Below are 22,455 nucleotides of genomic sequence, written 5' to 3'. Positions count from 1 at the left end.
GACGAGGTGAAAAGGTCGCGCGAATGACACGCTAGTAGTGCCCTTTTTAAAAAAGATATATTTTTAAAAATAAATTTAGAATATTGTTATTTTGTTCTATGACCTCTTATTTTGACCTGTGTGGTTAGGTGTAAAGAACTGGGCGCAAGATTAGTTGGAAAAACACTTTACTTTTATTGATGTTTTACATAATTGCGTTTAAAGTTTTACATATAATATAATGATCTGTGCCACACAATTTTTTTTTCTCTTTAATACAAAAAATTATAATGGACGAAAAACAATATTTTCTCTCCCTTTATATATATATTTTTATATATATATAGATTTTTTTATTTATTTATTTAGTTATTTATATATATATATATATTTGTTTGGTTTTTGTTTTGTTTTTGGTTTATACTTACGGTTTCCCAGCGGGTATTGTACCGAAGGCTGGTGGTCTAAGTGTGGGATGAGTTTCGTAACCGACCTGGAAAAAACGGAAAAATAAAAATATATTGTCTTCATCGGATACAGCGAACATATTTAAATAGCGCGCTGCAACTACGCGACGCGACGCGCTGCGTGCTTATTTTTTCCCCCTTCCTAAATCCTTCTATTTATTGAATCATATATATCGTACTTACCAGGCTGCGAGAATAGGAATTTAAAGCAGGCGTCAGATTATTGTGAAGCATACTTTGAGAAAACGCCCCACTAGGACTTAAATCTGCGGGTAAACTCGGATGACCACCAGGTGGTAAAGGATAAGGATAAAGTGGACCTAACACCAAAAAACGTAGCGTTAAGAGAAGTGAAAAAACGCGAAAAATACTCATCCCAATCCGGTGGCTTACCTCCAAGATGTGGAGATTTAGGAACAGGCTTGATGCCACTGGAACTTGGTGTCGTGGATCCAGAGCTTGTTGGCGTTACCGATTTCGAAATGGGTGTCGAAGGTGCTTCGTTCTGCAAAAAAAAAAAAAAAAAAATTATTTGTAAAATCGAATAAGAGTGACGCCCGACAAGCGTAAAACTGGGTGACGATGGATAATTACCAAATGATCCTTATGCTTTGTAGACGTGGGTGTGCTTCTACTCGAGGAAGATCCACTCGGAGGTCGTTCCCTTCTTGTAAGTCCATTTTCTCTAGGAGAAGGTTCACCATTAGTTGGAGAAAAGGGATCCTGGAAATACAGAACGTGAGAAGAATATTAATATTTAAGAAAACATCCATCTGATGCTGAAGAAAGAAAATAAAAGATCTCTGTTTTTCTTATTATTATTATTATTTTTTTGCAAGTTTCAAAATTATATATCCTGCGAAGCGATTTGGATATACACGTATAATTTATTTCCATTTTTGAGCATATATTATTTTGTGCCACGTATTATAAATTCTTGCTAACCTCATTTGAAACGTCCACGATAACTTCTTGATTCCTTTTCACTTCTTCGGCACTCTAAGGATGGATAAAAATAAATGCTAGAGTTAAAAGCATTTGGAAGTTTTTACTTTTTCTTTTCTTAAATATCCCTCTAAGCTTAATTTATATCCTGAATAATTTTATATATATATATATATATATATATATATATATATATATTTAAATGAGCCGACACTTGGCTGATGACATCTTAGATTAAAAAAAACAAAAAAAAATATGCGTGACGTGAAAAGTAATCACGTGATTATGCTGATAAAAATCGATCAGCGTGCACAATAGACCCGGTTGTTGGTATGGTCACAGATTGGGGCGCCCCCAACTCAGGTGCAGCGCTGAAAAAAAAATAACATCACCCTTTCACCTCATGCAGTAATGACTTTAGGCTATACTTTTTTTTCTCTTAATCTTCGGCTGCAAAGATGGCGGCCGAAGATGAATGACTCAGTGTGTACTCACGTGATCTGGCTTGTCATCCCGCCTTCTCTTTTTCTCCTCTGGTTCCGGTGTCCGGAGTCGATGTTTCTCTCGGTCATGAGGGGAGATGGAGTTTCTCTGTCCACAGATCAATAAATGTCAGTTTGTATCTACTGAATTTTCTCCGATGTTATACAATTTTAATAAATAATAATAAAAATATATAAACAGAGGTTGAAGCGGGAGAAGGAAGGAGAAAAAAATTTAAATTTAACCACATCGGCCGAACGGTAGCGAAATTTTTAATCTCCTTTGCATCCTCCTCACCTTTGACTTCCCCCTACTAAACGATGTTGGAGGAGAGGAAAGGAGCCAAAATTTCTTCTCTTTTTTCAGCACTTAATGCAACTTTACACGTGATAAAAAGTGAAAGGAAGCAATATGAGGCTCAAGCCAAAACTTTCAATTAAGTTAAGAAAAAAAAAACGTACCCAAGAGGAGGAAAAGAAAAATATAAGGTTTAAAAATCGATCTCGGCATGTAACGATTTTTATTTTTACTTGTTTATTTTTTCAAGTAGAAGGGAAGCAGTCGAGCTAAGATGGCTGTACACCATAGTGAGTTGTAGACGAGTCGTTAATTGGGCAAACGTCTGCTGGTGACGTGTAGAGAGAATACGTATACAAGTAACCCCATGGGGCTACTCCCGCTGGTTCTCGGACATTTTCTGCAGGGGAGAGAATCTGAAAAATTCAACATTCCTGCAGCCGTGTTGTTTGTTTAGTAAGAATTAATTACTTTTACTTCCTTTTTTGGAAAATCTTATATTAAAAACCTCCAGACGTTTGCAATTCCGAGAAATTAAAGTGTTTGTGGGTCACACGCCCGAGTGTTTCCACCTCAGTTACACAGAAAAGAACTTAAACAATATCAACTAAACAGTCACACGATATCGGTCGTACATAGTCCAACGATTTTCATTTGTTAAGGGCTTGCAAGGCCATCTCGAAACAATCCCGAAAGAGGCAAATGTGATCCTGTTCAGTCATCATTGCTAAAGGATATTTTTACCAGAATTGATACAGGATGTGTGATATTAATGTCTTTAACCTATTTTTCAGCTTTTTATAATGATTTTCCAACATAATTATCAGCTTATATGAGGGCCAAGTTCCTTATAACGGCTATAATTTAACTTCCCGTCTCTATTAATTCTACAGCATCTGGTAGCGTTAATACACCATTGCACTTTGCAATGGCCTGACCAGTTTCGAGTGGCGCTCGCCAGGCTCAAATCTTTTATCTACGAAAACTTTTTCGATTAAATAAATCCGGGGTCTGGCTACAATTTAAGTTTCCCGTTCTATAAATTTAACCGATAAAGCATGCGAAATAAACTAGACACGGGGCGAAAATGTAAAGCGGAAACAAATTGCTGTTAAAAGGAATAACTCAAAGTTACTCTTGTCATCTTCAAAACACTTAACGAGTGCAGAAAGGCGTCAATTACTACACGACACTAGACTAATTAGCTTGTCACCGTTCCTCCCCCCTTTCTTAACATTGATTTTTAATTAACGTTGTACTCCCGCACAAGACCGTACTTCATTGTCCAGCACGGCGAAAGTAGGGATCCTTGTACAATTAAGATGGACCCCCCATTGTCATTCAAGTTGTACCAATGTTTGACCATTGCCGGTATTGATCCGAGTTAGGAGGAGAGAAAAGCATCTCTATTTGTTTCCGCTCAGTTGGTGGTGGATGGTTTTTCTTCTGCCTTTTCTTTCTTGTTAGCTTGGTGATTTACAGTGAGTGTGTGTCCACAAATTAGCGAACGCCAACCTCGACCATAATTACGTTATAGAAGCGCAATTAACAAAACGGGCGAGCAGAGATTGTTATTAAAAATATCGATTTACGGCATTTTTTCTTAAATCCCTTATTTAAAAAAATAATAGGTAATGCCTAATATTTTAAATATGTAGTAGCATTGTTACACTGCTAATGCCCGACATTAAAGATGTGGCATTACATTTATTGCTTGGAGGATTGATTATTTGTAAAGGACGAGAAGAGGAGGAGAAGAAATGAATTATCAAACAGCTTAATCGCCAAAAATCTTGTTCCAGTAGATCCTAACAAAGAATATCTTTAACTCGGTTAGATGGTAGCCATCAGAAACAGAATTATTTCTTTGGCCCCGTGTTATTGATCATGTTTCCAGGGAATACAGTGCATAAAATAGAAGATTTTCTTTGGTATTTTGCAATTTTCCATATTTTCCATATTAAATTACACCCGTTTTTCATTGTACTTGCCCTTTCCATCTCAGTGCTCGATTATTAATAAATATTCTTAAATGGTACTATTTGCCTACTCCTGTCGTTTGTTGGAGAATTCGCTTTAACGAAGAATTTTAATTTTAGAAATTAAAATTTTGTTTTCGGGAATAAAAGTAACGTGTAAACACTAGAAATGTCAGCAACCTTTTCCAAGTATATAGACTCACATTTTTGTTCACTACAACAGTAATAATAGATGATGTTATCGCTACGATAACATTTACACTTCAATAATTCTTGAAATTCCCTAAATATAAGTGAAGAAAGGTTGTAAAAAATTTAACAAATATACCAACATTGATTTGATTTAGTTTTTATTTAAAAATTCTCGAAGAAAGTAGATATTTGCTGTTAATATAATGCATAACTTCCCTAATATTCATCCAAATTACAAGGCACAAATATCTTTAAATTTACAAAAAGAGAGAAATACAATTTGTATATTTTACTAATTAATCCAAAAATCGGGAAATTATTTGGTGAGAGAGAGGGGGGGGGAGAGACAGTACCTGAAAGTTTGATAGAAAAAGGGGCTAATATCATGATAATTTTATATATAAACTAGGAGAAACACGTGATTTTCCTACTTATCTTTCAGATATTACCTGTATAAGGTATAGAAATTTAGATGCAGCATCCAGATATTGTTCGAATTTAGCAATAAAAATTAATTACTCAACAAAAATGCCTGCATAGTTCATCACATAATATTAAAAAATCCCTAAAAATAGGGTAAAAAAAGGTGACACTTCATTGTTTAAGTAAACAGCACATTGTTCTCTGTGCAGTTTATCCTCATCTGATGGAAGGAAATCACTTAAAAATCCGAAAAAAATTGAATATTTCACGCTCTAATAATTAAAACAATACTTTTTAAATAATACTTTTGTATAATTTTAAATAAATAATAAAGAAAATTTAAATAATAGATTGTTATATTGAATATCTAGAATCTATTCTTTGCTAAGTTTCTACACGAAATGTGATTCTAAGCATTAAAAAACTAGGGAAAAAAAGAAAAACACACAAAAAAAAGAAATATATTATTGATTTAAAGATTGAGAAAATGGATTTTACTGTCTGCTTAGACGAGAGATAAGAAGAATATATTCCACCCCCCATTCTCTCTCTCTCGTCCCTTTTATTATTTGTACTAGTTTCAAGATCTTGGCTCTTAAGCTCTTTCAAAAATTTAAATAATTCATTGGAAAATACAACTTCGATTAAATTTTAGTATGGAGGATGATGACGTAAAGAAATCCTGTTAAAAGGGTTGAAAGATTTTTACATTTTGTGTTCTTAAGTGGACGAAAAAATACATATATATTTTCTGGGTTATATATATATAAAATTATTTTATCTTTGTCTCCCCCCTCTTTTTCCCATCAAAATATTAAATAATTAAAATAATCGGCTACGATTGGTTAAATTTAAATTACGTTTTTTCAAAATTCGAAGTTTTAATGTTTAATTGGTTAGTTTATATTGCGTATTTTAACCGTTTTTAATTTGCAAGCGTTTTATTGGTCGATTCTTCTTACACGTATTTTAAAAATAATTGCGAGCGTTTGATTGGTTAATTGTTTTCTTTTCCGAATTTGTAAGATTTTAAGATTAAAATTGGGCCTATTAATTATTAAAATCTTTAATTTTAATATTTTAAAATAATTTAAATATATTAATATATATATATATATATATATATTTTCCGTCTTTAAATAAGACATAAATAACAAGAAATTTCCTTATTGGTCAAATTAAAAATTCAAAATTTTAAAACGACCAATCGCTTGCTTAATTCATATAAACACGAATAAATAAATTTATTTATTTTTAAAATTTATTTTTAAGTTAAAAAATCATTAATGATGTTTTTTTATCCGATTTACGTAATTGACTGAAACGATATAATAGCATTTCCACGGAATTTTATATATATTTGATTTTTTAACAGACCACAGACGGAAAAATGAAATTCGTGAGAGCACTGCATATGATTCTACTACAGCAAAATACAAGCATCACCAGCATACTAAGAAGCATGCACCTTTACTAAGACCAAGAGCAGGTATGGGAGAAAGTTTTGCTACGGTTCAAAATATCCACCAAGAATAACAATCAATGGCAATGCGCTGTTGAATTTTTATACCAAAGTTCAATCCAAGTCTGTTTTCCATCAAGCAAAAGAAAAAAAAAGGAAAAAAAAAACTTTTTTTACGTAAGAAGGAATCTCTGATGATTACTTCTGGTGCTTTGCTTGGTATTCATTTCCCACAAGAGGAAATAAAATTCTGTGTAGGATAGAATAACTCTTTCTCATTCTATTCTGTTTGATAAGCATTCTATATTGGTGCAAGCTGTTCTATATAAACCGAAAACCACTGAACTTCCATCAACTTGAGCTATTACAGTAGGAAAGAAGGGGGAAAAAATTAGAATATTTTGAAAAAACGTAGCCTAATAGGAGTAGCAGAGATACATAAAAGCATAGACAGGAAGAGCCCTTGATGTAGTGTGTAATAAATGTTTGGTACTCTTTATCCTGGAAGATTTAAAAGAATGGCTATTATTAAAATTTTCCTATAGAAAAAAACGGGATGTGCAACAGCAACCCCTTAAAAATGCCCCTTGATCTTTATCAGGTAATGAGTATGCAATTCTTCTTTCACATCCTTTATCCTTGAGAATTTCACGATTTTTTTTTTTTTTTTAAATTGTTGCTTACTTGATAAATTTGACAGTACAATTAACTCGTGTATAGTTAGTTAATGCGTGAATTATTCGAAATTACAAACTTCCTATTAATTTTTAAGGCAAAAGTAACATTTACGCAATATTCTTCTTCGATTGGATAATTTTGAAATGAATCGTCATCAATAACAAATGATAGTAAGTCTCACTTCATTCCGTTAAATGTATTATTAAACGTTACTCGACATTACAATTCGATTTAAATTTAAAAAGGCATTGGGATGTCTTGATTGGTTAATCGCAATTAAATTTGAATACCGCTAACCAATAATACTTGGAAACGTTACATAATTTAAAATTTGAAACAATGGTTAAAATGTTAATTACGTTTTAGAAACGTATCACCTGATTGGTTAGTTATGGCAAAGTTCGATCTCAATGACCAATTCCGTAATTAGTAACTAGGAGCAAGGATAATTATGAAAACTTTTAACTTCTCTCCTTTTATTCGAGTTGTAATCATACAGACACCACTTTCTATTATAATTACAACATACTCTACGCTCGATTAAAAACAAAACACATCAAAGAATATACCTTTTACTCCCGAAACATGGTATGGAATGGTAGACAGCAAGTAAATGGTTTCGGAAGTGATTAGTGGACCAGTTTGTTTCTCTTTTCCACTTTCTGATGTAATATGAGGTGATCGAGTCTGCCAAGCTGAGAGTCGATTAGAAGCACCACCGTTGGGTTATTAGCGTCGGTTAATTGCCGACCAGCCAGTTTGACGACTGTATTTGACATGGCGCCGTTAAAAACATCACCACTTTTCTGGTAACAAGTTACACATTTCCGCATGAATTACAAATTGAAATATTTTCTGTTGTTCGAAACTAATTATCGATAAAGATAGTTCGAAAATTAGATCGTGACTTAGTTAAAGACGTTCCCTCCCCTATTCCAGTTTTCATTTGTATCCGCAACGATAATTGGATGATGATTAAATAGCTTTTTTTTTAACCAATTAACGAATTCGTTACTAATAATTTAAATTTAAAAATTACATGATTAACCAATCGGGTTATGCGTATTATGTTTAAGTAATATTTTGAAAATTTGTGTTGATCTAAATGTAAAAGTTAATTATGAATAAATTTTTAAAAGTCTTCTATCGATGTTAAATCTAATTATGTTTAAAAATTTAATTCATTTTATTTTAATAATATTTACTTATTGTGATTGCGCGATGATTTAAACCCGCTGACGATTTAATCCAATCACGTTATTCGTATCATAGCGATTAATTATTCTTCAAAAATTTTGAAAATTTTATTAGACAAATATCATATTTTATATTTAAAGTTTATTATTATTTAATAAGATAAATTTAAATAATATAAAATGTCATCGTTGACGATAATGTTGTTTGTTTAATTAAATTAAGCAGACGATCAAATATTACTAATTACTAATACGTCATGTTGATTTAAGAAATTAATTTTCATATTTTTTAATGTTTGTTTATTAAAAGTGATAAGATAAATATTAATTTTATTTAAAAAAACAAATTTTTCATCTTATATTACATATTAGAAATATTTATTACTTATTTAAATCATTTACGAATGAATCTGATTGGTTGTTATGGTAACGGTTTGAGTTTGTTAACTAATGAAACTTGTTTTTTTATTTTTTTTAAAAAATGACGAAAGTAGACGTCATTTATTATTTAAAATTTAAAAATTTTTAAAAAGATATAACGTGTATATATTTGTGTGACGTAATAAGATATTTATTAACTAATTAAATTTTAATATTTAATCTGATTAAGACTTTATTTTAAAACGGTAAATTTAATCTTGTAGGCAAAATTTTCGCGAATTTAATAACTAGACATTAATATGTAATTAAATAAATCATTTATATGAAACGAAAGGTATTAAAATAAAGATATATATATAATTTTTTACGTTGGTTTACAGTAATTAATTAAGAAAAAATAAAATAAAACTTTTCTAAACAGTTAATCCTGATAAGTAAATAATCTACTTTAAGACTTAAATCTGTCTATTAATCAGATTAATATTTGTTCTTTTCAATAAAATATTTGCGATTTGATGTTTTAAAAATTTCATTAATGCTATTTACGATTAAATAATAAAAATAATGTTTTAAATAATCCTCATAATTTCTACGTTTGATTGGATAATTTTTGAAATTTTAAATTTCTGATAACCAATCATATCGAGTCGAACGATTACGTATTTTATATTTTTATAGTTTTAAATTAAACAAATCCCTATGCCATAATTTATCTGTATTAATTAATGTTATAAAGTTATTAGAATTAATTCAAACTCTTTCTTATTATTGTTTAATATATTTTCTTGTTTATTTTTGAAAAAAGTTATTGGTCAGTTTTAAAATTCTGTGTGACATTTAATAGGCCTAATTATTTATTAACGTATATTAGTTATTTAAATTAAATAATAAAAAGAATATTTAGTTCATAATTAATACAATAATTCGGGATTAATCAATAAAAATCGCTAAAGATTCATATCGACGTTCGTCATTGGATCGTTTTTAAATACAGTTAAATTTATAGCCAATCGGGTAATTTATTTAAAATGATTTTGCTGATTTATCAATTAAGAACGAATATACTCGAGTAAAATGTTTATATTATTATTTTTTTATAATCAGTTAAAGTAGTTTTTGTGTATAGGAAGGCAACAAAGGAGAAAAAGCAATAAGATATTGTCCCATTCCCCGCACAAAGAAAATAAAGACTGGCAAAACCTCCCCATTGGTGGTCAGACAGAACTCACACGACATAGCTAAAGGTGAAAGCAAAGAATGGATGCCTGTCATCTGGGACTTGGATACAGAATCCAGGAACGCCTCTAAAACTCACTCCTAGCTTAACAGCAATGGGGGAGGATTGATAGGGCGGGAAGTCGAATTTATGACCCAGGGCTCGGGTTTTCTGCAATCACTTGGCCTCAGTTTCATTACTACTGTCTGTTGGCAAGAGATTTACTAACGCCCTCGAGACGAGAACAGCACCATCAGGTCCCATGTGGACCCATAGCAAAGACACCTTTCTCGATACTAGTTTGTTCTATTTACTAGATACGCAATTTTATATACCTACTGTCGAATTAATGTTTATATTAATTTATACTAATATAATAAGAAACTTACCTGTCTTTCGTCGTTCAATACTTCAGTTCGCCACATGAAAAAAAAAGAAAAGGGGAGATAAATTGTTAGAAAGGGGAACCATTTTTTTAAATAATAATCGTCCTCGATACTGACTTCATTTTCTAGTAAAGACAAATTATGGCTCCCCCTTTTAAGGGTAATAATGTTATAATATCAAATTTTGGACAAAAGCCCATTTTTTTTAAGTCAGTTTCGAGTGGTAACATTTTTCAAAAATTATATACAATAAAGGAATAAGGAGAAAGAAGAAAAAAATATAAAAAAAGGAATTCTAAAATATACTTCTCCCTCTGATTTATGGAGCAATACGACAGTAATGGTTTAAACGATGACATTAATCTAAACAATAATATAAATCTCTATACAGATATGAGGCTAAAATGTACTGTACATTTATCTTGTATATGTATCTAGAAGGATATGGGTACAAATATATATTGTATTAAACCATTCTTAAGTGTGACCTGAAGGAGTTGTATAAATGTATAATTTACTCCATTAACAATTATCGAAAATATTTTGGTTTGCAAACGTGCATTGTACCTGTGCAATTGCTAACATTAATCCTTTGGATGTTGTCGGGTTGATACAGATAATGGCAGAGTAGCTACGCTTATTGTCATCTTGATTAATTATGTCCGTTAGGTGCAGTCTCTATGGACTACCACTGCTGTGTTGAGTGATTGTCATGGTTTGTTGTCAGCAGATCTTCCACCTATTAACATGACAAGCTTTAATGACAGGATGTATGTTATTGGGATTTCAAATTCCAATCAATGCACCCTCCCATATTGGATGGCTTTAAATGAAGGAGAGCGGGAGGACTCCTTTATGGTACGAATGAATTGCCCCCAAATAACTTTTAAAAGCACAATACTCCTTTTTAAACCACTTATTATACCAAAGGGAGGAAGAAACAAAGGAACCGAATACCAATTACGAATGCCTTTTTGGTTCTTTTTAAGAGTTTCGGAAATGCAAGGAACATCTGGTATGCTAACTAAACCCCGATGGGTTTGGTTAGTACAAAAGAGGGTACTGTATAGATAAGACTAATTTCCACAACTGTGTTAGTCTACATGGGCCATTAAAATTTAATTAGTACAAATCGCAACACACGACGTCAGTCTAAGAAGCTGTAAACAGATTTCGGTGACGTGCAAATTCACGTGACAATAACACATTTCTATGAGTCAGCGCGGCGAAAATGTAAATTTCAATGATGTCACGCATTGTAATTTGAAAGTCTGGTGTGACTTGGATTATGTCATAATTAGAATAAACGTACTGTACTTAAACAATGTTTCTTTATTTTTCTTTTTTTATGTAACAAAGATAAAATGTTATTCTTACCAGAATTCGTTCTTTTCTCATCTCTCAAATCTTTTAAAGATGACGAGCTGACTGCTGATGATAAATGAGAACCGGGTCCACTGGCTGACAATGAACCTGAAAGCGCCAACAATCCTGCAGCGCTGCTGGGTGGAAGTGTTGGCGGTTGAAGACCTGCCATTGCAGCAGCGTGGGGCATCATATGTAAAGGTGGCGCATGAGCGTGTGGTGCAATTTGTTGGGCATGCATTTGTTGCTATAAATAAAATACAACAAAATAAAATTCAAATACACATCGAATCAAAAATACTTCAAATGACTCTAATTTGACATCCAACCCGTTTTTGTTATCCGGGTGACGAAATAGTATAGATGTCGCATTAGTGTCATTTGGAGTATAAATGGCACGGATGTTTAAAACTAATGAGGCGCGACAACATCGAAACGTTAGGCCAAAGTGCATCTGGTAACAATATGTCTAGCAAAAAGTGACAGCTAACTTGTGAGGGGAATGTGTAGGCGTGACAAACAGATGTCACCTTTAAACAAACAGTTCTAAACTGCACGTGTGTCCCATTGGCCCCGGGGTTGTCTTCTTAAATTTCTTGGCTAACTTGTCACTCCCAGCAGAACCCCTACGAATAAGGGAAACTCGGCTATTTTCGAAACATACCGAAAATGTGGCATTTTACTTTCAGCTATTTTCCAAAATGGCCAATCAAATAAAAGTCTGTTACTTTCTTAACAATAGAATCTTTTATGCAAGTGGCACGTTTCGATATCGTGGCAAAATCTTAATCTTAATCGAAAATATTTATTTAAAATTAGCGTTATTTTTATTTATTTATTTATTTATAATATAGTATTTAACAATTAGGCATGCAAAATTTCGTGCAACATGAAAATTCCACAAAATTTCACAAATAAAACAACAAAATAAATAAATAAATAAATAAACAAACAAAACACCATGCTGCATGCGAATTTGTATAATGCTGACAGCCAAGGTGTACTATGATTTCACCTGTATGGCTTGTGTCTTCTCAGTCTGTAGCAATTTCTGGAAAAGTTAGAAAGTCTGTGGGAGTATGTGGTAAAGATACAACAATAATTAAGTTAACAGAAATGCCATACTTTATTTAATATTAGTATTAGCCATTATCCAACATGGCCGCCCAAAGTCCATGCATTCACAACAAAAGATCAGTTTCCCCATCTGGGTCGTGTTTTAATCACATCATAGAAGCCATATAATCACACTCTCAACTCTTGTGCACGATTCCCTTTACTCATTTGCATAATTTAGTACCAAACTGGTCATATCTCTGATACCAAACCATTAACGCCTAGCCTTTACTAAGGCTTGAAAGGCTGAGTCATTTACTAGTGGGTGTGACGTCACGTTTCGCAGTTTTACGTGTTTAGAAAGCTAAAGATAATGTTTTAAGCTATTTTTGATGCTAGAAAGCATGCCCGGTAATTTTTTTAAATATATATCTGCGCTAAACAAAGAGATGTATTGTAAGCAACTATACTACCTTCATGCACTGCATTAAATACACACCAGTAAAACACATTTTGATGCAAAATACTCTTAAATTGCATGTCTGTTGCCGTATTCATAATGCGTCTTTATTTATGCTATATAAATACTTTTAACAACTCCTGTAATTTGGCATAATGAATTTTGAAAAAAGTTCCAAAATATAAAACCTTGATTACTACTTTAAATTCCCTCTACCATTTTACCTCCCTTTTTAAGACGACGCAATAATCATTAAAAACATTATACCATAGAGCTATATATATATATATTTATATATATACAACACACACACACACACACACACACACACAACACATTTACACGTAACCGTTAATTATTTTGAAAATTTAAAAATTCAAATTTTATGACGTTAGCAGTTTATGAGTACAAATTTCGATGAGGTAATGAACTGTAGCGACACCTACGAAGAATGTTAGCGCGTAACGTGACCGAATTCGAACATGGCACGCGCTCACGCAGAGGATGTAAATTTCATTGACATCATGCAAACAATGCAAATTTCTCTGACGTCACGCAAAGGTATTCAAATATTGATGACGTTGATGATGTCAAATTTCGCTGATGTTTTTACATTAAATATAAAAAAAATAAAGGGAAAAAATGCAGGAAAAAAACATGCTTGACATAATAGACGATTGTTTGAAAATAATAAAGTGGAAATGCAATTTTGAGTGCTTTTTTTCAGTTTATTTTTGATCATTAAGAAAAGGTAGTCTACGAGTTTTTCTTAAGCGTTTATGTTATTGTATCGTTTAAACGCCATTTTATCTCCATGCGTGAAAAGTTTCAGTAATTTTATTTTATTTTTTATTATAATATTTAAAAAAACTACTTTGTTTATTCTGAAGCGAAAATAAACATACATTTTTTTAATATTCGGATACACTTTAAATATTCAAATTTAAACTTATAGCCAAAACCCATCAATAAGAGTAAGAAATTACGTAATTGATTAAATATTTAAATTTGAATTTTATTTCGACAAATAAAATGATTTCAAATCTAATGACGTCACTATCAAAGAACTAATAGGAAGAAAAACATTTAAAATTGATTTAAACTTAAACCGGGGACAGGTCGTTGTTAATCCACAAGAAATATTTAATTTATATTTTAAATTTAACATTTTTCTGACACAATTAGGAACATTTATAAAGTTTCACGCTTATTTTTAAAGTTACGAGCTGGAGTAACCAATAAGAGAAGGAAATTTTTTAAATGATTAAAAATTCAAATTTTATTTCGACGAATAAAATAAGTTCAAATCTGACACGTCATCATCGGCTAACGAATAAGAGAGAAGAAAGAGAAATTTTAAATTTAAAATCAATGTGACTTCATCGTCGTTATCGAATAAGAGAATTTTTAATTCAGATAAAAATAAATCAACTATTAAAAATAAAAAAAGAAGTTAAAATGGAAGAGGTTATTCACTCAATATAGCTTTCATATAAATTAATTTTGTTTTAATTTTTTACTTTGAAATTTTTTCTTTATAAATATTGCTGCCAAATTATGAGTTACAGAATATGTTTTGCTTTGATTTAAATTATTTATATTTATTTATTTTTTTCTATAACGCATAAACCAATAATTATGATTATTATTATCATTATTTTTATTGTGATTATTTTGAAATTTTAAAAATATTTAAATACATTAATAACTATTACCTACCATTAAATGAGCAATTCCTGTGTGCTGCTGCTGAAAATAAAAAAGAAATAAAAATAATAAGTAAAAAGAATTAATGAGGCTTTATATATAAATATAAATAAAATTAAAAATTAGCATTTAAAAAATATAATTTTTTAAATAATTTTTTAAAATTTAAAAATTAATGACGTCAATATCGATAAAATAAATGTTTCTGTCTTTAAATTTAAATTTTCAAGCTCGAGCAACCAATAAGAGAGAGAAATTTTGCAATTGATTAAAAATTCAAATTTGAATTCTGTTTCGACGAATAAAACGATTTCAATTCCAATGACGTCACTACCAACGGACGAATAAGAAAAACGAAAGAGAAATTTAAACTGTTTTAAATATAAAATCATTGTGACATCATCTTCGTTAGCCAATAAGGATTTCTTAATTTATATTTAAATGTTTTTTGGCGGTTATGTATATTTATTTGTAAGTTGACGTAATAGATTATTTGATATTTTATTTATCGTTCTTTTTTATATTTTTTAATAGATTAATTTTTTTATTTAACATCGGGAAATGTTATATTTTCTTTTTTTTTCTTCAATTAAAACACTCGAAGAAAATTTAATCTTGTCCAAAAAGAACAAGATCAATCTTAGACGTGGATTGAGTAACAAATGGTAGTTTCCCCCTTCTCTCAGAACAAGTTGATGACGTTGAGAAGCCAAGTGTTGAAATGGGAGTTTTACAGCACCAATAAAACGCACTGTTACAATTGAACAAGATTTTTATCCGTAGACTCGGCTCCTGATTGCTCGAAGCTGCACGCAAGAAGACCAACAATGCTGTTACTTTCTTGTCATTAATACCAGCAAGTCGTAACCTATATATCGTGAATGGACATCTCTCTAAACATGGCTTATAAAGAGAAAAATTGGTGTTGCCGTTATAACATAATTCACACTATGTTCAGTTACGTCGGTTATAATAATTTACTTCTGAAAATTCTCTTCAAAATGTTTTATATCCTATAACAAACTGTGCCATATGAAACACCTTTTTAAAGCCTCTTTCTTATATAAGACATTGATTTAATGATGAAAATTAGAAGGTAGAAGAGAGAAAAGTGCCGAGTATTGTTTAGTTTCTTGTATTTAAACGGCATTTCTGGCAGAAATCATATAACAGGACAGAACCGTACTTCAGTTGTTTAATGTTCTCAATTGGAAGAACATTACAATACATTGGAGATATTGATAAAGTGAAGAGACAGAATCAAGAGTTTTCAAGTTTACTCTAGTCAATATCTTATGACTCAGCCAAAATTTCCACTACAATGTCCACTTAACTACGGAGCCGATCTCGTGAAAGATAAATATGTACAGTATGAAGTTACCATAAATTGATATTTGATCCTCGACATCAAAAATAATCTTGCTCGCAGTTGATACAGTTACCATATCAGATTTGGTTTCCTTCCACCCCTCTCACATGCCACATTTCCCGTTCCGGTTTCTGCACTGCCGGAAATGTTTGTTCACTTACGCCCATCCGAACAAAACCCGGAGGTAGACATTTATTGTCCTTTATTGAGGACAAAAATGGGGATTAAAATTAATTTTATCTTTCTTTCTTCTGTTTTCTTTCATTGTTACAGAATTTAAAATTTTAAACGTGATGTTCATTAAACGCGTGTACAGGATATGACGTGCGTGCAGTTTTAAACCAATGAGATTCGACGTTCCTTCTGTGTGTGTATGTATGTGTAATTGGCACATTGGATTCGTCTACCTCCACGCAGTTCGGTTGTAATTAATTAGGTGGTGGAGTCAACGGTGCGGATCGTTGATTTGCCGCCTCTCCGTCTACCAAGAGACCATTACACGCTTGGTGTACATCAGTCTCGCCGGAATGTTACATGATCGTGTGGTGAACGCCCTCTATCGGAAAACAATTGAAGCGTTGGAGAAACCGCGGCCACCCCAATTTCAAATTTAACATTATTATTTTCGATCAGGCGGATTCTCTAAGGCATTAAAATCCTATAAATATACCTTCCTACAACTTTGACACTAAACAAACTAAACTAAATTCCACGGTGTACAACGTACGGGTCACGTATGTAAAATAGGAGTCCTAATGGCCACTATATATACAGAAAGATAAGATATGGTTTAATAGCTTACCCCAATAATAGCATTAAGTTCGGTCATTGTGACTTGTTTAGCTCTTTCAACCGCTGCTGCAACTTGCTGTTGATGCTGGAAAGGGGGAAAGAAGATATCATTTACAAGTTAATGACACTACTCACTATACATACATTTGACACTTGTTTGCGTGACCTTAGAAAGTCGTTCCCAGTTTAAAGTGTCTTCTGGTACTTGACACTATTACAAATTGAACAGATTGGAACCAGATGTTATTAAGTTATTAAGAATACCCGACGGTAAATATTTATTAGATAATTTTTTTAAACTTATAGTGTTTAAAAAAAGTCAAGAGATATCTCGAGTATGTAGAAAATCTATATTAAAAAACGTACTGTACTTCCCTATTTTTACTTATAAATCGAGTTTAAAAAACACAGGAAGAATTTTAAAAATTACAAATTGGATTTGTATAGTTTCCGTTCATTATTGAACATTGACGTATAATTGTAATTTTTGTAAAAAGGAAAAGATATGTTTTGCGATTTAAATAAAACTAAATTATAATTTGTAATTGAAAAATATTGTCAATTTCATACTTAACATACAAATTGTAATTTTTCGAAACTGATTCATTTTCTGTAACAATGAAAAAAACACAACTTTTTGAAATTGTTTTTTTCATTTTTGCGTTTTTTCAAAAAGTGTAATTGAAACATTTATTGTATTTTTTAGAATTTACAATATTTTGTAAAAAAGCTGTCTTTTCTTTACAAAATATTGTAAATTTTTATTTGCATCATCATAAAAATTAAACAGAAATTTTACGAGAAAAGCTGCACATCCATAAAATAATACTTTAAAAAATATATTTATATTTTTCCAACATGAGTAAATAAATCATAATAATGATGTATATACATGTTTTAAATGAGAATTTCAGATTATCGTGTATATATATATATATATATTATTCTAGAAATATATATATATATATATATATATTTCTAGAATAATCCATAAGAGAACATTTAAAAAAATTCATATTAAAAAAATAAATAAATTGTAATTTTGGTACATTTTATAAAATATCGATTTTCTTTCTTTCCATCTTTTCTCCTTTGAGATTTTTCGTAAATGAGTACAAAAAATAACAGACGAAAAAATAGTATTCCGCATAAAATAGTAAATTTTTAGTAACAAAAAGGTGGTATATTATTTACGAATTTTCTACAGATTAATTTTTATTTTTTTAAAGTTGCGAAATTGAAGGAATGAGAGTAAGAAAGAAGGGAGAGAGAGAGAGAAAGAAAGGGAGGTGTGAGTAAACGAAAAATAAATAAATAAATAAAAATAAATGTATTTTATCTTAAAACTTCTATCCCTATAGGCGCTTTTAGTTATTGTAACCGAATGCCCTCTTCAACATGATAACATTATCATTTCCCGACTTTAACTTTTGACGTCTGTCAGAAATTATATCACATTGTAATATGAGAACCATTTCTATCAACGTTTGAACACAGCAATCCTATACTTTGCAATGTAAACCGAGTGGTCTTCCTGTAGTCTACACAATAGCGACAGAAAAATATTTTTTTTAGTTTTTTTTTTTTGCTTGAGCTGCGAAAATTTGGTTTTTACATTTTTTTCCTCCTCCTCCTCCTCATCCTTTTCTCTTTCTCTTTTCTTCTTATAACAAGGATTTATTTGGGACCTGTTTCTACTAAAATATACACTTTCTAACCGAATAATACGTAATATTCAACACTACGTATAAGTTTATAGAATGGTAAAGTAATTATAAGAATATTTTGAAGTTAAATTGTTACTCAGGTAGGATTTTTTTTAAAACTGCAGTAGAGTAATTACTAACGAATTCTCTGGTTTTATTATTAATGCATTAGCTGGAAAACGCGTTCAATTTTCTTTTCTTAATTGCTTCGTTTCTCAATGCATATGCGAATTGAAGCACTAACATAACAAACAAATTTCACATTTTCGCATATTAATTCGGATGAGTACAAAATTAATTTTTTTCTACGTTTTTTAATGATATTTTCGCGTTTTTTTCGAGTAAAAAAATGATATATATAAATACGGTTTCTGAGTATGTAAAGAGGGGTAAGTTATGTTTATGTTTAATTAATTATTATATACGTTTTCCCCCTCCCCTTCCCATTCTTCTCTCCCTTAAATACTTTAAATCAATGGCAAAACAATAAGAACAAACTCAAGAAGGAAATTGCAATTTTCGAAGTGATTTCGCATCATTTAAATTAATTAAAAAAGTTCGTTACCTAAAAAGATCGTTATTAAAACTTTTCGAGACGGAAATGTAATGGTTTAGTAAACATAAAACTTCTCTTTAAGCAATGAAGATGCGAGTGATGGTCTATTGCACCTGTGATTTACAAATTTTCTTCTTTTGTAAAACTTGCAATTCGCTTCTATTAATACTACTGGAAACAACAGATTGTGTTAACTCGATTTAACTTAATCTAGTCGAAGATTTAAAACAGTATTATCCGACAATTAAAGATAATGTCCTGTTAAGTAATAATTATCTATTATAGTATCATTCTAGCTTTAATTTTATTTTACTTTCGACAGAAAAAAAGTTGACATAAAATTTTAAACAACGAAAAATCCCTACTACATTTAAAAAAATAAATCTCGATAAACATTTTATTTTTATTATATGTGTATAAAGATTGTTAAGTTAAACAAAAGCTGCATTTAGAAAATAAATAAATAAATTTTGTCGGCGTTTTAATAGCTGCAATTTTAAAAAAAAATCATTCAAAAATTTAAAAAGATTTAAATTCATCGCAGCGTAAAATCGCTCTCAGAAAAAATGTTAAAACAATAACAATAAAGAAAAAAAATTTACAATAATTGTTCATCTTTTTATTTTACTATTTTTTTAATGCAGTCTTGTGATAAATAATAATCTAGAAATGTACAATTTTTCTATTTCTATTTTTAAAAATCGCAAAATGTCGATTTCTAAAAAAATAAATACAATTTTTTAAAAAAATGCAATTTTTAATGATCAGTTTTTAATAAACAATAATCGAGAAATATACAGTTTTTTTTACTACTTTAAAAATCGCAATTGCTTTTTTTAAAAAATAATAAAAAATAAATAAATATATATAGCCTTTATAAAGAACGGACGTATTGTTATTTTTAAGAAAAGTTTTATTAGATATCAAAACTTAAAAACAATTTAATTTGAAAGAGAAAAATAATCATAATAAAAAAAAATAATAATAAAAAATAGTTTTACTTTTAGAGAAAGAAACAGCGAATTGCGTTTCTTAGATATCTTTTCAATAAAAATAAAAAAAAAGAAGAAAAAGGGAACAAAGAGCGTGGTCATAAAAACAAAGAGAAAAAGCCACTCTGTGGCCTTCTCTCTATCAGTTTCTGCCATCAAATTCTGTAAAGAAGTAGTGGTCAAGACGACCTCAGGCTGTCTTTCAAACATCTATCTAATTACTTTTACAATCGGGCAAGATCCATCACACTAATTCCTTCTTGGTAGAGAAAGAGTTGACAAACAAGGATATATAGGGCCTATTAATTTTTTTTCCACTTAAAAGCTATATCCTACGAATTTATATGCATAAGAAAATGGTGTTTGCATTGTTTAGGCCACCCCAAAAGAGGATAAAAATCACTTAATTGAAATTTTTTAATGTAAACTTATATATACGTATACAAAACATAAGCTTATATTATATGCTATAAATTAATAAAACTACCAGACAAATAAAAATGGAAGGAAAAAACAGGTTTGTCTACAATAAAATTTATATAAAACTAAGCAATAGCTCTTGTAATACTTAATCAGTAAGTAGGATATTCACTTAAATGATTTTTCTTTCTAGAACACAATGTAAAGAATTCAATTAAGCGTTTTATTTCTTCCCTTCTTAAAGGCCTATTTAATAATTATTTTTTTTTTCTTGTAAGCTCCTTGAATTTTTTAAGAAAAAAAATTTTATGTGAAGTTGAAAAAAATTAAATAAAAAAAAAGTAGAGAATGAATCATCTGAACGTTCTTGGTGAAGTTGTTTTGTAGATTAGAAGAAGAAATGTAAAAAATATGATAATTATCACTTAAAAAATATCAATTTAATAATGCATTTTAATGATTCTGTAATGTACAAGATTGTATTTTTTTAAATTGTAAATTTTGAAATAAACAATTTACTTTCTTTTTAAAAATAAAAAATTCAAGTTCGTAACAAATAGCTTAGAAATGTAACATACAACTTTTAAAAATAGCAATTTCTGTAACAGACAATTTAGAAATGTACAAGTTTTAAAGAAATAAAAATAAAAAAAAAGAAGAAAAAACAATTCACTTTTTCGGGCAAGAAAAACTTTCATTAGACATTGAAAATTTAACGGTTTAATTTAAAAAGAAACGAATAAAAAATAATAGAAAAAACTTTATACTGGAAAAAATTTAACCAATTTTAATGAACCAGACATTCTCTCGTATAACATATAAAATTCAAGATTTTTATAGTTTCTACCAGTGACGACAACTAACAGAAATGTTCATACTCATAACGAATTTCTCGTAAAGTCACCATATAAAACCATAAACATAACTCTCATTTGTAGCATCTAAAGTGGGGTTTACATATAAATGTAACATTTTATATTAATATTAAAATAGTTAGAAGTAGAAAATTAATTCGAATAATGATTTAAATGAGAGAATTTCGATATATACATATATATATATATATACACACATATAATTTTTCCCTCCCTTAAGTTTTAATCCTCTGCGGCATTTTAAATTATTTTTCGAAACAAGTTGGCTGTCTCATAATGATCTAGCGCCATCTAATGGTATTTAAGCCAAGCTCGAGAAGCTAAGAAAAAAATCGAATTAATTTCCCCCGTCTCATCCTTTATAATTTCCGTTAATGGAAGCAAAAGCTGAAGTGTAATTTTAGTAGAACTATTTACTATAATCAGTTAAAGATTGATAGCGAAATAATAAAAAAAAAGAGAGAAAGAAAACAGAATAAGGAAAAGAGACCCCAAAAAATCAATCACACATAATAGCAATAAGGAAGAAAGAAGAATTCCCTCAGGTGTAATTCCAAAGGCGAAGAAGTCCACTTCTGCCAAACAATAGTCTGAACAGGGGCGCAGGAAGGAAGAAGGGGGGTTGGAGTGTCAGCCAGAGTCGAGAAAAAATGCCAGCTCGGTGAAAAAGAGAAGTCGCTAACAGGCTATTCTTGGCTGTTCCCAGGCCATCAGCCAGCTTGCCTATCGACAAGCAAGCGCACGCTTGCAATCTATGTCTCACTCAACGTTGACAGCGTTGCCTTGTCCGAAACCTCTTTGACAGGAGAAATTAGGTTTCCTGAAGGACTGGATGACTTAGCTGATGTCAATCTAAAGATGATAACTTACAATTTAAGGTTACCATCCCACATAAAATGACTTTTTAAACAAGAGATGGACGGGCTACCCCATAAAATACTTTCTAATTTTTTTTCCTCCAGCTTTTCTTCGCTTGGGGAATATTTTTCAGCTACATATTCGATTGGATATCGGCAATCTCTGGGATAACTTTCCATATTTGAAAATATTTCGTGTCGTACGGAGGCTGCAAA

The 22,455-nt window shown here is 30.5% G+C and overlaps 1 protein-coding gene across 2 annotated transcripts in view; it reads right to left on the bottom strand.

The window, feature by feature from the left end:
• Nucleotides 1–22,455, bottom strand: part of LOC136971876 (transducin-like enhancer protein 4) — a 62,948-nt gene that overhangs the window by 3,564 nt on the left and 36,929 nt on the right. For both annotated transcript variants that reach the window (XM_067266389.1, XM_067266391.1), the window contains 10 exons: nucleotides 16,844–16,918; nucleotides 14,685–14,714; nucleotides 11,462–11,696; nucleotides 10,088–10,107; nucleotides 1,887–1,982; nucleotides 1,392–1,445; nucleotides 1,041–1,169; nucleotides 840–951; nucleotides 630–766; nucleotides 408–472 (listed from right to left, as the gene is read on the bottom strand). In XM_067266389.1, the coding sequence (XP_067122490.1) occupies nucleotides 408–472; nucleotides 630–766; nucleotides 840–951; nucleotides 1,041–1,169; nucleotides 1,392–1,445; nucleotides 1,887–1,982; nucleotides 10,088–10,107; nucleotides 11,462–11,696; nucleotides 14,685–14,714; nucleotides 16,844–16,918 (953 nt within the window). The remainder of the gene's footprint in view (nucleotides 1–407; nucleotides 473–629; nucleotides 767–839; nucleotides 952–1,040; nucleotides 1,170–1,391; nucleotides 1,446–1,886; nucleotides 1,983–10,087; nucleotides 10,108–11,461; nucleotides 11,697–14,684; nucleotides 14,715–16,843; nucleotides 16,919–22,455) is intronic.

This window comes from Centruroides vittatus, unplaced genomic scaffold (genome assembly GCF_030686945.1).
Source record: "Centruroides vittatus isolate TY-2023 unplaced genomic scaffold, ASM3068694v2 contig_273, whole genome shotgun sequence".
Lineage (NCBI taxonomy): Eukaryota > Metazoa > Arthropoda > Arachnida > Scorpiones > Buthidae > Centruroides > Centruroides vittatus.
Note: the sequence above shows the minus strand (reverse complement) of the source record. Positions and strands in the feature narration are given on the sequence as shown.